General features: G+C 42.3%; 1 protein-coding gene across 1 annotated transcript in view; it reads left to right on the forward strand.

The window, feature by feature from the left end:
* The first annotated feature begins 1,300 nt into the window (after positions 1-1,300).
* The window catches only part of LOC307266524 (tight junction protein 2-like), an 81,813-nt gene continuing 65,010 nt past the window's right edge, over positions 1,301-18,103 (forward strand). Inside the window, exon 1 of the mRNA XM_080048563.1 lies at positions 1,301-1,518. Within this exon, the coding sequence (XP_079904689.1) occupies positions 1,459-1,518 (60 nt within the window). The 5' untranslated portion in view covers positions 1,301-1,458. The remainder of the gene's footprint in view (positions 1,519-18,103) is intronic.

Here is an 18,103-nt window from a genome sequence, read left to right on the forward strand (position 1 = left end):
TAATTATATTATGGATTAGATGGTAAAATCCTTTACATTCTTAGCAGGAATGTTGGACTGTTTTTCTCTGCATTTTTTTAAAGAGTGGTGAGCCTCATCATCCCATTATTGCTTGTGATGACTGAATCTTTACAGGATGCACCTTTACTATATCCATTCATGATAATATCACCTGTTACCAGTTAACATTATGGGAGTAATGTTCCAAACAGGTATTTTTTTAACATTCTACAGCTTTCTCAATCTTTTATTGCCCCTGCCCTGGTCCCAACTTTTTTGAATCGTGTTGCAATTTTTAAATTTGTGTAGGCTATATTTAAAAAAAACTATAAAGTTCATTATACGATACGATGTATTTGCACTTCTAGTCATTGAATACATGTCGAAAAGGAAATGATCACATTCTGTTTTATTCACATTTTACACAACGTCACAACTTTTTGGGAATTGGAGTTGTACATTCTAATTTAAGCAACAACAACAACAACAACAGAAAAGTAGACTATTTGCCAAACAGCCGTGATTTACAAGAAAATCAACTATATATAACTGGGCTATAACCTCTATGCTCTGGGCTATACAAACTTCTGACTTTACAGAGTTTATCCTCTAAAACTATATATTCAGGTCCGCAGGCTTTAAATCTGTCTTAATGTTCTTGTGTAGGCTACAAACTAAAAGGTAAAACACAAAAATGTGTAAACTATGAAAAAAATAGACGTTTTTTTTTTACAGGGGGCGTCTTACCCCGCTTTAGCCTACGATGCACTGGACTGCACAGTCGGTTGGTAGAAAGGAAAGAATTTCCATCTGAAGATTAACTCATAAATCTATCTAATGTCGGGGAACTGACTGGGAAAGGGAGCCATATTAAGCGTGAGTAGCCTATTTAGTCTAACATTTGGACTAAAGTGCTTCACGAACCGTCTGCAGCTGCTTAGCTGGACATACAGTAGACTATAATCGATGTTCCCACAGCTGTGGCGCTACACTGTGGCGGTGTTTAGCACTATCAAATGATGATTCGCTGCTGATTCCAGAAAATAAAGCAGTGCTTGCAATAAAGGAAACAGCCAGGAAATGTGGATTTCTATGCTTGTTTAGCATGGTAGCAGCGCTGCGTGTGTGTGAGAGAGAGAGAGAGAGAGAGAGAGAGAGAGAGAGAGAGAGAGAGAGAGAGAGAGAGAGAGAGAGAGAGAGAGAGAGAGAGAGAGAGAGAGAGAGAGAGAGATTGTTGTCGACAGTTGTCGTGTCGTGTAGTGGACGGACCTCCCTCTCTACTGCTGTAGGCTGTCCAGCAGCAGCCTGGTAGAGACGAGGGCGGAGCTGGCCTGGATGTCACAAGGATATGGTTCATTTCAAACACTCCCCCCACGGTAACTGCTATCTCAAGCTCCACGGCTTTGGTTTGAGTCGGGACGACGGGGCGCCTGTTCAGCCGACTCGAGGAGAAGCATAATGCCGGTAAAAGGCGGAGGAAGACTGGCAGCCTACCCCAGCAAGAGCGAAAATGTCGGAGTAAGTGTGGCACTAGCATACGGCAGCCTATTCGATGCACGTGACGTTATGGTCACATTGAATAACTTGACCAAAACATGAACGCCGTCTGTCCAGTGTGTATACTGTCGAAGTGAAGCGTACGAATGTGCGTCATTGAAGAGCAGCGCGCGAGGCTCTGTTCAGGCTGAGGTGCATGTTGGCCAGCCAATAGTCAGCTCGTCTGTACACCTGTTGTGCTTCGGGACAGCCAATAGATAAGACTGTTAACAGCACTGTTAACTCTGTTGGTAGAACATCCGCCTACAGCCAGTGTTGAGAGTGGACGACTAGCTGTGACACCCCGCGGTGGTTTCAATCTGGTCCAGATTGACATGTTTGATTTGTTGGGGATGTTGTAGGCTACTCTGGAGATGAAAAGGTCACTGGATGGAACCCCTGTTAAAATGTGTGTAAGAGGAGGGAAATGAATGCCTTTGACGAACATACTCAGTGGCCATCTTTGCCAATTTTTTTTGTGATGGATTACTTTTAGCCTACACTGGAGAGAGAGAGTATTCTCTTGTCCCTACAGAAGCCTACGTTTCTTTTGCATTGAATACCATGAATTTATAGTTGCAATGTAAACTAGCCTGTTTTATTTTTTGTATTATTATTTTTAATAGAAAGGGCTATTGAATATTTTGAGTTGGAAGCATATCATTTTGTGTTGTCATGAATAAGGGAAGTGGACGATCACTGAATAACAACTCTGATTGTTGGTCAAGGTTCTGTGTGTGTGGGCTACACCTCTAATGCCTCGTTTCCACTAAGCAGAGTGGCTCGGTTCGGTGCTGCTCGCTTATTGGCGTTTCCATTGCCAAAAGTTGGGTAGGGTCCCAAAATAAGCCAGCTGAGCTGCTCTGAGCCGCTTCTATTTTCAGTACTCCTCCGTTGGGGTACCAGCCGTCTGAAAGGGTGCCGAAAAGGTGGAGCTCGGCAAGAGTGAAGAGTCTTGTGTTTAGCGAGAATTGTCAGCGCAGCACTCTGTTTATTTTGTGGTGTTTTTTCTCTTAAATTCAATTAATCAGTGGGCTACACTGTGTCCCGTTGCTATGATGTCACCATAGTTGCATAGCTGCCATGGCCAGCACAGTTCGCTCACTGTGCCTGTTGGTTTTCACTGAGCCGTCTCTGTGCATTTACCCGATTAAATACGCTCACAACACCGGGGAATACATAGCCTACAGGAGCAGCTGGTCTGGCAAAGCAAAAACGAGAGACGTCTGACTGGACCGCAGTCGTTCCACGCACGGCCCGATACTTTGACCCATACTCTGGCGGCAGCTGTCGCCGTCCAGCCTTAACCCCGCCTGTGGGGTATAGGGTCGACGGTGGAAACCCTCGCCGGATCTAGCATAGCGAGCTGACCTGCTCTTAGCCGCACTGACCCCAGCCGATCTGCCCGGTGTAAACCAGGCATAAGCCTCCTTCTTATCTGGTCGGTCCAAATTAATGGTCATCTAAAGGCCAGGACACACCAGTCCGACTCGTTCCGACTACCCAAAAAATGGAGTCGCCGTTTCAGGAAGCTGCAGTCTTCCCGTCGCGGCCAAAAAACACACCGAGACGACTGCTTATTTTCCGTACGCTCTGCGCTTGCGCGGGACGTAATATCTCCACAACAGCAGGCGGCGCTAATCTGTATTGTGGCCCGAAAAAATACAAAAGCCGGAAATGATGGGACAGCTCTCTAGAGCATAAACATAGATAGAAATACGTATTTATATGTATGGACCATAAGAGCACAATTTTTAGCAGAGAGTGTCGAGCATGGTGTCGAGCAGTCAACAAGGGTTGATGCATGTGAGTACTCTCAAAACGAAACGAACAAACACATTAAAACGATGGCTAGCTGTTGTTAGCTGTTTGTGCTACCCGCCTCACTTCCGGGCTTCACTGATTCGCTAGCCCTCCACCAATCAAATTGCTCCAAATGAAAGACAGTCGGCTCAAAACAAGCCCGACGACCTCTACGTCGGCCGACGTCACGGCACACACCAAACAGATTCGTGTCCCGACCCCCTACCGACACTACGACGGCGATTATCTGGCCGGTGTGTCCTGGCCTTTATTGAGAACGCCTCAGTGCCGTGTGTGTGTCGAACACTTTCCTACAATGGTAGTGCAACATTTTGTCTTGAACTCATGAGTACACGCACGTATGCATACAGTAGGCCTATGTCTCTCAATTCAAATTGTTAATACATTTAAATCTCCTAAAGATAAGTAAAGGCCTACCATTTTTTCCCCTAACATTGTCTTGGTACCCCCCCCCCCCTCTGAAATTCAATACAAATATAAAAATAAACTGTTTTTTGGGGTTTTCTGCACGATTTTTGTGCTAAATAACAGAAGTCATCTGTACGGTCTCTTTTTATATCAGGTGCTAAACACTTACGTTATCTAATTTATTTGTTCGAGACTAGGATGCTAACATTAGCTCTGCTGCTAGACATCTTATGTGGATCTTAATCAATGGACCAGAGGTGTCTGAATTAACAGGAAGCAGTGGAAACTGGAAAAGTTCTCAAAACAGCCCTACATTGCACCGATAATTTCAGTTGCAAACACAATAAACAGATCCAAATGTCAAAAGGATTTGATGTCTCTCATGCCAACATGTGTAATTCTCTCTCCCTCAGTATGAGTGTAATCCCTGAAAGCTGTTGAATCAATCTCAGTGCTCCTTGCTTTGTAAGCACTGACAGAATTAGTAATGTCAGCTCAAGTGTTAGAGCTTAGAGGAGTGGAGTGACTTTGGGTTTGGATTAATGTCGCCGTACTCATCTGATTGAGAAAAGAAGCTCAACGGTGGTGCAGCACACTTTACTGTACACTTATTCACACTGATTTACATTTAATAAGATAAAGCCATTCTTGTTCCTGTGCTGTGTCGAATGCGGTGCACACAGATCATTCATATAGAAAACTCAATCTAGCACAGCAGCTTCATGTATTATGGAAGGTGACATCACACGTGCTCTCATCTAACGGCCTCTGCACACATCCTGCGTCTACCTCTGTAGCGCGTCGCCTTACCTTACTGCTGCGTCTCTCGGACTTTTCTCGGACACACATGGAACGTCTCAGCAGCTGCTGCAGCGCTGCTTCTAAAAGCCCTATCTTTCTTTCATAGATAATTCCCATTAAAAATGAAGTTCTCTCGTGTCATTTATGATGCATATGATTTATATTGAGTCTGGACAGTAATCCGTGCGCCCCATTGTCTTTTTTTTTTCTTTTTTTTTGTCACATTTTCGCTTGTTGGAAGTTTTATTTTGAAAGGGACACACCAGGAAATGGTGAAACTACAGCGAAAGCTGCCGGTATGAAGTCAATATGACTCTCAGCAGAGTATTTCTCTATCAGTTAAAGCAGAGAGACCCGAGAGAGACGCGCGGCTCTCAGAAAAAAATAGGCTCCGCCTCCTGAGGTAAAGGGGAGCGTCGCTGCAGACGTGCCTCCGACGCGCATCAGCAGTGCGTCTGAGGTTGGATGTGTGCCCGCTCTAGGTTGATTACACGGTCAGTGACAAAAAGTCAGACGCAGACGCCAGGTAGACGCGCAGTAGAGGTAGGATGTGTGTGGAGGCCGTAAAAGAGAGAGAGGAGTGTGTATCAGTATCAGCATGTGTACTGTTTCAAGATTCATTAACGTTTATTTGCCATATTATGCACATTAACAATTACAGCAGCAGTCATCAGCAATGAAATTCTTAAGTCCCAGGCTCCTCTCAACAATGTAATATAGAAATAAAACACAAGTGAAGAGAGCAACACCTGAGACACAAATAAACACAACAGTAGTGCAAGGACACAAGTCAGATAAAACGTTTAAAGATAAGGTGCATAAAAATAAAGTAAATTTAGAATGCAAAAAAAAAGTTAAATGGAGATGAAATAGATGACTTTACATGTACTGTAATACTGTATAACAATAAGAATAATAACTGTAGTGAAATAGGATAGTGTAGGCCTACATGTAATAGAAGTATGTTAAATATAATAAAAAATATGTATATGCGATATGCACAGATGTAAATTATGACTTAGGATTGGTTAACAAAAATATGTGCAGTATGAACATTACTGTTCACTGGAAGGCCTCATCACCTCATCACCTTTTTACAAGTCAATGGCACATCCAGACTGTTTCTATCGATACTCCAATGATGCAGTGGGCTGTGTTCTTCATTCTGTCATTCATTCTGTTTCCTTATAGAATAGAGAACCCAGTGACGTATTCACACCAACACAGCTGCCGAGAGTGAACAGGGAGGGCATTCACACACTGGCACATTACAAATATAGACGGCTGGCAGTGCACACACTCTAACCCTTATGTAATGCAGAGTTTTACATAGAAGAAGGATCCATGTGTGTCTCAGAGATATCTCAGCTACATAGCCAGGGCTGAAACACATTATTGTTTTTTTTTTAGTTTATCATCATTGATTCATCGGTTGAGATTTTTTTCTATTACAAGTGGCACTTTACTGCTCAGTTAAAGGCCTAATTCACCGGTTGGAATATGAAGGTGTATTGAACTCGGAGATCCTATTTAGTATAAATGTGCAATTTTTTTTTCAAATCGGATCATCTTAGCCTGAGAAAAGGCAGAAATAGTGTTTTATGGTCTCACTGTCTAACCCTACAGTTTCCTTACTGAGACATCACAGTAAGGGTTAGGATTAACAGGACAGCTGGGCCAAGGGAAGTCTAAGGGAAGACTGAGGGAAGAAAAACCTCATTCATTATATTATAATAGTTATTTTATAATGATAGAACGCTGGTTCCGTATGGGTGAAGTATTCCTTTAAAGCTCCCATATTATACACTTTTCGGTACTATTATACACCATATTATATGGTCTTAGTGGTCCCTAATACTTTTAAATATTTTGGCAGTCTCTAGGCACACCGTGGACCCATGGATATGTTAGAACACATTTAAAAAGTGCATTTAGCATAATATGTGACCTTTAACTTGTTATCTGAACCACTGCTGGGCCTGTGAAAACGTTGTCGTCCAAGTCCACCTTTGGTTAGACCTTTAGCAAAGTGTCTGCTCAGTGCTCATGTGCCTCACCCTCTGTCCTACATTCAGGCAGTAGGCCTATAGCAGTATAGTAACAGTGGGATTTAATTAGTATTAGCAGAACAACACCAATATAACAGCAAGGTTTTCCCACTGTGTCCCACATGAGAAACATTGGCACCAAAACGACCCTGTTTTCTGAATTTTCAAGATTCCAAGATAACTGATCAAGGACTGTCTGAATGAATCCACGCCCTAAAGTTGCAAATATACGTCCTGACTAGGGTTGCAAAGGGGTGGAAAGTTTCCGGTAAATTACCGGAAAGTTTCCGGAAACTTTCCACGGGAACTTTCGCTCGGGAATTTTGGGAATATTCAAAATTGGAAATTATAGGAATTAACTAAATGGCGGTAATTTAAATGAAGTGTTTCATAACCAAACATAAATCTAAACATATAAACACTACATTTTGTCATAGGCAGACATCCATGCAAAATAATACAATCAAAACACATTACATTTGAACAGATTTATTTGTAAGAAGAACTTTATCAAGTTTTGATTATTTTATGAACAATCAATAATTTCACTGAACAACAAAAAGATGAATGTCGAGTAAAATATTACTCATCAGTCTCACCCCACCCATTCAATAAATAAAGTCAAATGCCTTAGCCTGGTCCAACCAGACCATCGTACTTAATTTCATTTGTACAGAAGGTCTGGAAGTGCTGTAATTGGCAAACGTTCACTCACTTGGGGGCGGGCGTCTGTTGAAGTTTAAAACTATCGGATCTGCCTAGTGCCACTCTGGATTAGCCAACCAATCGCATCACGTTTGGTCAGACGTATGTCATGAGCCGCCTTCTGACGGTGCGTTTCAGTTGTACAGGGAGCTCGGAAATTTCCGACTTCACTACATATTGTAGTCTATGGATCTACCGGTACCTGGCAACAGTAACTTGCTAGAGCCTAACGTTAAGTTATTTGGATGAGAAAGGTTGTAGGCGTCCATACTTTCCCGAGCAGATGTACTGGAACACAGACAGGTCGGAACTCGGAACTACCAAGTCGGAAATTTGGAGTTCCGAGTATAAACGAACGCAGCATTCAACTGAAACTGGAGCGCGACTTCGACGTCATCGTTCTCAGCCACTCGCTCTGTTCGCTGATTGGATAACCAAAAATTTGGCCGCGCAGATTCCATGAACACACACCACCCCTAGACTGACTACTGAAGTGAAATGAAAATTGAGTGGAAGTAGGTAGGCCCCCCATGTGATGGAGGAATGCACAGAGCGTAGGGGGCGTGGCCTCAGTACTCCTGCAGTAGGATGTGTGCTATGTGCAATTTGCCAAGTGTACTTGCATAAAATCTGGTTGTTTTAGTCAAGATTATGCTAAAATATATTGTCCCCAACTATATTTAAAATCCCAGTTGAAGCCTCTGTAAACCTGGTCTAGTAAAAATCAATATATGATATCAAGTTGGGTATCTCAATAAACTTCAGAAAAAATCTGATTTGAAATTAAATGTTCATAAATATATTAAAACTTAGTTGGAAAAACAGCTTTTTACAGTCTAGAATGTTTGCCTGGACTGAAATAACATAATTAGGAGAATTTAGTGCATTTGGGTTGCTTTAAATTTAGTAAATTCCCGTTTATTCCCGTTAATTCCCAAAATTCCCGTTAATTCCCATAAATTCCCGTTAATTCCCATGAAACCCTAGTCCTGACCAATGGGAATCTAGCCACAAGGACAGCTGCTGCTGAGAGGAGCTGACTGATAAGATTCCTGAGTGTGTCCTGATATCTCCCTGTCTGTGTATCTGTGTTAAGTGTTTATTGGTCCTGCCCTCTGGCTGGGGAATAGGTTCAGAGGGTAAGGGTGCGGTGCACTGCTGAAACCCAAGCTCACTTTGGGGGCACACCACATTTGGTGCAGTGCTGGAATCTCACTGATGTGGGTATTTATGCTTTATTTAAAAGAGTGTGCAAGTCCTCGTGTCAGAAAAACTAAGAGTAACTAACACTGCTAAGACATAGTGCCCTATACAGTAGAGAAGGCTGGGTTCATTCACTTGAAGTGAAGTGTTTTCTTCAGGGATGCAATACATTGACACTGATGCACTTATATTATTTTACAAAAGGTGTTTTTACACTCAATTAATTTATCTTTAAGAAGGTATATGAACTTTTTTACAAGTTAAGTTTGGTTAAAGCTTGGTTTGCAATTGAGTGTGGTATGAAAACATTGGGGATATTATTTTAGGCCCTATCGCCCGGCCCTAATTTCTACATTAGCACAGAATGGACTAGGGCTGCAACTAAAGATTGTTTTGATTCATGATTAATCGATTATTAATCCATGAGTGGTTTGGTCCGTAAAATGTCAGAAAATGGTGAAAAACGTTAATCAGTTTTCCAAAGCCTATGTTGACACCCTTAAATGTATTGTTATGTTCAAAACAGAATTTCTTTTCAGTTTATTGTCATAAGAGGATTACAGAAACCAGAAAATATTCACATTTGAGAAGCTGGAAACAGAGAATTTGGAAAAAAAAAAAAATTTATTACTCGAAACGATTAATCGATTATCAAAATAGCTGGCGTTAAATTTAATAATCTATTAATAATTTAATATTCGATTAATCCTCGCAGCCCTAGAATGGACAAAGGTAATGGCCATTTGTGCTTATATGCTGTGTTGGGTGTCCTGGGGCATGCACCTGTAGGAGGACAAAGAAAAAGTACTATAACATATCTAAATAAATACAACATCTCCTCATCACTTGATATTGTGAAAAGACTTGAGGCAGTGGTGGATGATGCCATCTTTAGTAACTTGCTTCTTGTCCTTGAAGGCCACAGTCACTTATTTTTCAATTATACACTGCACCTTTTAGTGAAGCACTTGAACTCAGAAGTAACACAGTTTGCCCAGCAGACCCGGGTTAGAATCCAGCCCGGGTCCTTCTCTGCATGTCATTCTCCTCTCTGACCCATTTCATCTCTGTCTCACCAAACTGTCTAATAAAGGCAAAAATGCCTCAAAATAATCTTAAGAAAAAAAGGAAATACCGGATTGACTTTAAACTTCTCATCACCTCACCCTGAGCTGTCTCCCGTCTCATCCCAAGCCGACTGCCTCAGGTCCAGGGATGCAATCAATCTAAAGCTTCCCCCTCCTCCCAAAGCACATCTATCAGACAGCCACCCTATCATTGTTTAAACAGGCCCTCAAAACACATGCGTCCAACATTTTACAACAGCTTGATTTTCTGACAAAAATTTGATCATTTCAGTTGATTCAATCATCCCCAGTCCTCCCATCCCCACTGGGAGTGATATGTGACAGGCCACTTCGCTAATCCTACCTCACATCTTTTGCTTTACTGCCATTCACTAGCCTATACCACACACACACACACACACACACACACACACACACACACACACACACACACACACACACACACACACACACACACACACACACACACACACACACACACACACAAATACTCATACCCCTGGTGCACTGTATTCCAGTGTGATGATCGAATTGTGTGTTGCAGTGGATAACAATGTTTTTATTCTTTGGCATTCCAACCCCCACACACTCGCATCACTTCACATACTTAAAATATCCCGTCTGAGTCAACTTGCACTTACTCCCCCACTCCAGATGCACTGAAGATAGAACAATCAAAACGCTGTCATATGCACATAGAGAGGTGCACTGTATGGGGCCATTGTTAGCTAGCTGTCCCCTCTGACTGTCCTGTAGGCCAGGGCTATTCAATAGGCGGCCCGTGGGCCGGACGCGGGCCGCCTAGGAATATTTACTGGCCCCCGCCTTGACTACCGACCAACCCCAAAAAAATAATTGTGTGGTGCACAATTAATGTACTAGCACGTGCGATGTGTCCTTTTGCATGGTCATAACTGCGCGAAAGGCCGCGACCTGCAGTAAATAAATGTGCACATGTGTCTCCAAGCGTTTCTCTATCAGCTGCTCTGTGTATGCAGCTTTGCGGGCACGATTGTACCGCAGTGTAAGTGTATGGTCCATTATTTGTATTTAGTGTGTCTGCATAATATTGCACCAGTAGAACTTTGCCTGTTTGCACAACATTTGTACCTTCACATAGCAAACAAAATTGCACAACTGTAAAGTCAGTGTCTGTAGTTTTTTTGTATTCAAATAAGCAGTTGTTTCTGTACTGTGCATTGGCATCTTTGAGCAAAATACAGCCAAAATTTTCACCGCGGCGCGCCTCCCATGACCCTGGACAGTGACCCCTTGACAAACATATTTTGGGGGGGAAACACTGTAAGGTGTTGCACTTAGAGTAGCCTACATTTATTTCTATGTTTTTTGATAAGCTGTTGCACTCTTAGTAAACCTAGGCCTACCTGTATTTTGATAAGCTGTTGCACTTAGAGTACATTTATTTCTATGTATTTTGATAAGCTGTTGAAGAGTTAACCTATTGTGTTTTCCTGAACTGATAAGATTGTTAAATACTTAAACAACAGGCAGCCTATGTTAATCAAATAGGGATTTTGTTTTGATACGCTGGTGAACTCTATTTGATAAAATAAAGACAATATATGCACTCCTATGTCGTTGTAGTGTTTTACAGCTATTGATGTGATGCTCATCAATTTTAGGCATTTTTTTCTGGCCCCTCATTTTGGATCATTTCCACCAACCGGCCCCCATTCAAAACTAATTGAATAGCTCTGCTGTAGGCACTAACGTCAGAGGTGCGGACAACAGAATGATCTCAGCATTAGTTGGATGGATTGCAGTGAAATATGATTCAAACTTCATGGTTTCTGCAGAATTAAGGCTAAAGACTGCTGTTTATTCCCTGGTCACTAGTAGTGCCACAATCAGGTTAAAAGATCATTCATCCAATGCTTTCCTTGATGGCCGACTACATTACACCTGCCATGCATATTACCATTGTCATTTTCAGCATGTTGGCATGATGAAGTCAACATTTAGCTCACACAACTGGTGGGATGTACAGCCTCGGAGAGCCACAAGCATATATACTGTATAGTGTAAGTGTTGTCCTAACTATACTGGCATATTCAATAGTTTCAGGAGTTGTTAGTTTGTGTTTTGAGGGTTACAATCATCTTTAACTGAAGTCAGACTCAAAGAGAAGAGATGTGAGATAATGTCCTCTGGAGAGCTACAGGGTGTGTTCACGCTGAAAGTCTAAAAAAAAAAGAATACTTTTAAGAATACAATTTGAACGAAACGATTTCATTTTGTGTGTGTGCGTGTGTGTGTGTGTGTATGCGTGTGTGTGTGTATGCGTGTGTGTGTGTGTGTGTGTGTGTGTGTGTGTGTGTGTGTGTGTGTGTGTGTGTGTGTGTGTGTGTGTGTGTGTGTGTGTGTGTGTGTGTGTGTGTGTGTGTGTGTGTGTGTGTGTGTGTGTGTGTGTGTGTGTGTGTGTGTGTGTGTGTGTGTGTGTGTGTGTGTGTGTGTGTGTGTGTGTGTGTGTGTGTGTGTGTGTGTGTGTGTGTGTGTGTGTGTGTGTGTGTGTGTGTGTGTGTGTGCGAGAGAGAGAGAGCAGGGATTGTTGTTTCCTGTGAGTGAACATGACTAAGAAGACGTTATCTGTGGAACGACAGGAAGAGGGAGGGATGGTTTACAGACTGCTTCCTGCGTTGGGAGAGCCTTTATCCATGTTCCTAACCTTGCCACTCCCTGAGGCCCCAGGCCAAGAAACAAGCTCAAGCTCTGTTTAGACCAAAGCAAAGTACTCTCTTAACCCACCACAATCATAACATCTAAAAATGCTGTGAGAGATAGCGCATGCCATATTAGCATTAGAATCTGTCACACAAGCAGACAGCAATGGTTTAAACTGTTATTTTATTTAAAGATATGATTTTGTTCTGGATTTACAAAAGGTTGTTATGTTTTCTGAAATGGAAACATATTGCTTGGAGACTAGCATTCACTGATAATGTTGGATCTTTCAGTACGTAGAATGAGCCTACATGTCAATGTTCCTGTTTTTGAATTCTGTTAACAAAGCAGATCTGTTGCTGTTTTCCATTCTGTACTGCGTGCAACCCTCTTGATAGGATTCACCACACATGAACTGCTCTGTCGTATGTAAATAAGGGCTGGTGAGTCGAGTTCAAGCAACAGACAAAATGCAACACAATGGAAGGGTGTTTGGACTCTAGGTGGATCCGCTTGTTTGTTTTAAAGCGAGACCACACGAGAGAGTTTCCCTGCGTTCCAAATCACATACTCTTTCTATTTACTACACTACATACTAAAGTACAGAAGAGTTTTAGGGCCACAGGAGAGAAAAAAAATCAGATAAGGAAGATTTTTTTTCATTTTGTTGAGAAATGTCAAGAATAAAGATGAAAACTGCAAAATGCTATTGGAGTAAGTGGGGCATTTATGTATTGGGACATCCTAAATCTTTTCTGGCATACTAAATAGTAGGGAAGTATGGGGATTGGAACGCAGGGTTTGTTTTTGAAGTGGGCTAGTTTTAATTAACAAACTCTCTTTCTGCTTTTTCTCAGGCTAGGATGAATCAATTTCTAAATGTTTTGCACATTTATACTACATAGGATCTCAGAGTTCAATACACCTTCATATTTCCACCAGTGAAGTAGGGCGTCAAGGAAGTAATGTTTTTTTTTTAAATCCAAAAGGGATTTTGGAAATAAATCTAAATTAGATATTAACATTACTTAAACCAATATAAACTCGTGTGGTTTCTAGCTGTACTGACTCTCCTTGTTACGACATTAGTGCCCAAACAGTTATCCTGCATCTGGGATAAGATAATATGTCTGTTCCAAATAGTCCTGGTATGAATAAAGGCAGTGGCTAAAGGCAAATGGCCTCCAGAAATCTGGATTAGGTAGGTTTAAACTACCATTAACACACCTGATTTGCCTACATTACATCACTTACCGTCGGTAAACTAGTGTATCCTGTACATTGTGTTGACTTATTTCTGAACTAAAAGTAAAAAAAAAACAGATGTTGAGCTATTCAGTCCACATACTAAAAGCAGAGTAGAAATCAAAGCGTGTGTCGTGACTGCAGTGTTAGTTTGAGAAACACTGTAATTACTGAGATACAACAGGAAGAACGTTTAAGAGAGCTGTTGAATACTGTGTGCCTGAGTGTGTACATGTGTGTGCGTGTCGTGTGCATGTGTGAGTGTGCATGTGCGTGAGTGTGTACGTGTGTGTACATGTGTGTGTGTACATGTGAGTGTGTGAGTATGTGTGTGAGTGTGTACATGTGCGTGACTGTGTGCATGTGTGTGAGTGTGTACATGTGCGTGACTGTGTGCATGTGTGTGAGTGTGTACATCTGCGTGAGTGCGAGAGATACCATCAGTGTCTCATCATCAAGTGCTGTCTTCAAACATGCTCTCTCAGACAGTTCCTCCGTAAACATACACAGATGATAGTAGATAGCGAGCCCTGGTGATATCATTACAAACATATTGAAGGAAGCAGGCAGTGTGTGATAGCATTAGAGTATGAGGAACGCAGGGCAGAGGAAGTTGCTCTGAGGTAATCAACAAAACAATGGCTCGACTCCCTTTTTGCTTCTGTTCCAGGGAGGGAAGAAAAAATTGCATTGTACGTCATGTATTATCGTGGTGGAGATGGTTTGTGAGTCCCAATGAACCTGAGGGCAGTGTTGTGTGGAGCCCAGTGCTCCTGGTAGGGTCTCCCAAAGGTAAATCGGTGTCAGGCAAAGGTGCCCGACTAAGAATGGTTCAAAGATACCTCGTGGACAATAATAATATATTTAATTTAAATAGCGCTTTTCTCGCAGTCAAAGCGCTTTACATAGGAAATGTAAAGTTGATGGGGCTTGGGTTGGTGGGTGATCTAGGGGTAGGCAGAGGACAAGAGATGGGTCTTGAGGTGGGACTGGAAGATGGTGAGGGGTCACAATAGAGGTAGAAGAAGCATGACTCAGTGGCCCAGTGACGGTCAAGGGCCTGGATGGAGCAGCCCCTGGGCAGCAGAGGCTGGCTGTAGGGACGAGGTAGGTCATCTCTGTGTGGGGGAAGGAGACACAACTGTTGCAGGAGGAGGAGCACTACACATGAGATCTGGTGGGGCTTACCACCATGTCTGGATAAGGGGTTGGACTCTATTTTTCTCCCGAGTTGCTCAAGGTGTGAGGCGCCGGGCAGGTGTAGGGATACTCACAAGCCTTTCAGCTCTTTAGAGATGTAATACGTTCCCTGCGTTGCGAATCGCATACTTTCTACTATTTAGTATGGTAGAAAAAATATTTAGTATGTCCCGATTCTTGTGGCCAGATTTAGGATGGTTAGAAGTACCCGGATGTCTACTTCATCCGGCCAGGATTTTTAGTGTTGAAAAATAGCATCCTATTTGGGCGATTCTGACCCATAATCCAGTGCACATGTGAAGTGACGTCACATTGACGGAGCCTCCATATGAAAACAAACGGATGCGACGGATAGGCAAGATCAAGGCGCAATGTTATGATGAAGTAAATAAGTAAAAGTATGCCTCATTTGTAGCATACTGCATCCTACCTAGATAATTTTTATCGTCAGATGTAGCATGTAGAATAGAAAAAAGAAAGAGTATGAGATTTGGAACGCAGGGATTATTTGAGTAAATTCATTACACCATACATCTTAGATGATATTTTCCTATACTTAGTTCCATGGCTGCTTGCTGACAAAAAATAAAGAGCATGTGCTGATGTCAGAAGAGATGGTCACATTTGAAATGAAATGAACTATATTAAGTGTCAGGGGAAATGAGCACAGGATGTCAGAATGTTTGAAGGTTCATGAAAACCTATCATTGGTCAAATGATTGAATATATTTTAGATTGCGACACATGTAAAGCAGGTTTGACCTCAGACAAACAATAGTTGTGAATGCAGTCATCATCAATATCCGATACATACTTTTTTTATTAACTGGTTACACTGTTCAGTTACATATTTTAAAAACAACTTTCCCTGAATTTCTCTCTTTCTCTCTCTCTCTTCGAAAAAAAAGTGTAAATATTATAGCTATAGTTTTTTATAGTAATTTAGATGTGGCTGCTGTATTGATAAGACTCACTCCCATGCCCGAACTGCTGACTAGACAGACACACGCACGCACATGCCCACACAGGTGCGGTGACAGAGGGATGTATAAATAGCAGCAGAGTCATTTATAATGGTGACGGATGTGTGTCTTCCTCAGTGAGTCAGGTATCTGCAGCCTCCAGCTCTGCACTCAGATCTGTCACTGTGCCTCTGTCTGCTGCCGTCATTCACAACTCTGTGGTATATTACAGTATTACTTTTTTTTAAAAAATATACTAGCTGATTGTCAAAATCACAATGGGCCTCATTTATCAAATTTGCGTGGAAACTGGTGCAGATCTTGGCGCAAATATCACCCTACACCGGGTATCAAGTGGGATTTATCAAACTGTACCTCGCAAATCTCAGGTGTTTTCATTACATAGAGGTCCACACCTCCATTGGGATGTAAATGAGATACTGTATGGTTGGCATGGAAGATAATGATCATGAAAGGAATTATAAACAGTAAGAAATGTCAGAAGAAAGCATATGAAACTTATGGAAGGATGGCAGTCTATATTACATTACATGTTATTTAGTAGACGCTTTTATCCAAAGCGACTTACAACTGGAGCACACATTCATACACCAATTGCAGCAGCTACCACGCAGGGTGCTGGCTAACTATCAGGAGACATTTAGGGTTCAGTGTCTTGCTCAGGGACACTTGGCGGGGAGACTGGGGATCGAACCAGCGACCCTATAGTTGCGAGTCCACCACCCTATCCACTTCGCCACAGGCCCCCTGTCTAATCTAAATAAAGAAGTGTGTGTGTGACCAGTAAACACAGTCAGGGCTTTGAGGTATAGCTATAGTATATAGATTGAGTGTTCCTATAGGAACACTCAATCCTCTGAGATAATACAATGAAGGTGCCATCCCCTTACAGCTGATAAACACTGAGCAATCCCTGAGAGCATCTAAAGCTGTGAAACAGTCTAACACTAATAGAGAAGCACCTCATGCACTTAACGTGGTCACAGTGTAACACAGTGGCTGACCAGAATGACCTCAGCCCTGGATGTTTTATTCCCAGACAGTACTGCAACTGAAATGCTTCAGTTTATGGAATTGGAAGTGTTCCAGACAATGTGCCAATTCAAGAGCCTTAGTGTTGGTGCATGCACAGGCTATTTAACTTGTTCTAAAGCACACCATTGATTCATTGGGTTTTCCTTCCATTGTACAGTCTGTCACAAATTATTATGCAAATTGGAATTAAGTGTCATAAACATTTAATTTTTTGTATTTAATTTAAACTCATGGATGGTATCGTGTCTCAGGGCGCTTTGGATCATTGAAATCAATCTCAGACACCTGTGATAAATAGTTTGCCATGTGATCCCAATCAAAGGAAATCTACTTAACAAGGACGTTCCACATGATTAAGCAGGCCACAGGTTTCAAGCACTATGGGAAAGAAAAAGGATCTCTCTGCTGCCGAAAAGCGTCAAATAGTGCAATACCTTGGACAAGGTATGAAAACATTAGATATTTCAAAGAAACTGAAGCGTGATCATCGTACTGTGAAGAGATTTGTGGCTGATTCAGAGCACAGACGGGTTTGTTTGGATAAAGGTAATATGAGGAAGGTTTCTGCCAGACAAATTCATCGGAATAAGAGAGCAGCTGCTAAAATGCCATCAAAAAGCAGCAGACAGGTATTTGAAGCTTCTGGTGCCTCTGGAGTCCCGCGAACCTCAAGGTGTAGGATCCAGAAGTTTGCAGTTGTGCATAAACCCATTATTCGGCCACCCCTAAACAATGATCACAAGCAGAAACAGTTGCAGTGGGCTCAGGAATACATGATGACTCATCTTCAAACAGTCTTGTTTACTGATGAGTGCCGTGCAACCCTGGATGGTCCAGATGGATGGAGTAGTGGATGGTTGGTGAATGGCCACCATGTCCCAACAAGGCTGCGACGGCAGACAGGAGGTGGCGGAGTCATGTTTTGGGCCGGAATCATGGGGAGAGAGCTGGTTGGCACCTTCAGGGTCCCTGACTCCCTGACGGTGTGAAAATGACCTCAGCAAAGTATGTAGAGTTTCTGACTCACCACTTTCTGGTACAAAAAGAAGGACAGTGCCTTCCGTAGTAAAATCATCTTCATGCATGACAATGCACCATCTCATGCAGCAAAGAATACCTCTGTCATTGGCTGCTATGGGCGTAAAAGAAGAGAAACTCATGGTGTGGCCCCCATCTTCCCCTGACCTCAACCCTATTGAGAACCTTTGGAGCATCCTCAGGCAAAACATCGATGAGGTTGGGAGGCAGTTCACATCAAAACAGCAGCTATGGGAGGATAGTCTGGCATCCTGCAAAGATATTCAAGCAGAAATTCTCCAAGAACTCACAAGTTCAATGGATGCAA

This window comes from Ammodytes marinus (genome assembly GCF_949987685.1).
Source record: "Ammodytes marinus genome assembly, chromosome: 2".
NCBI classification, from domain to species: Eukaryota; Metazoa; Chordata; class Actinopteri; order Uranoscopiformes; family Ammodytidae; genus Ammodytes; species Ammodytes marinus.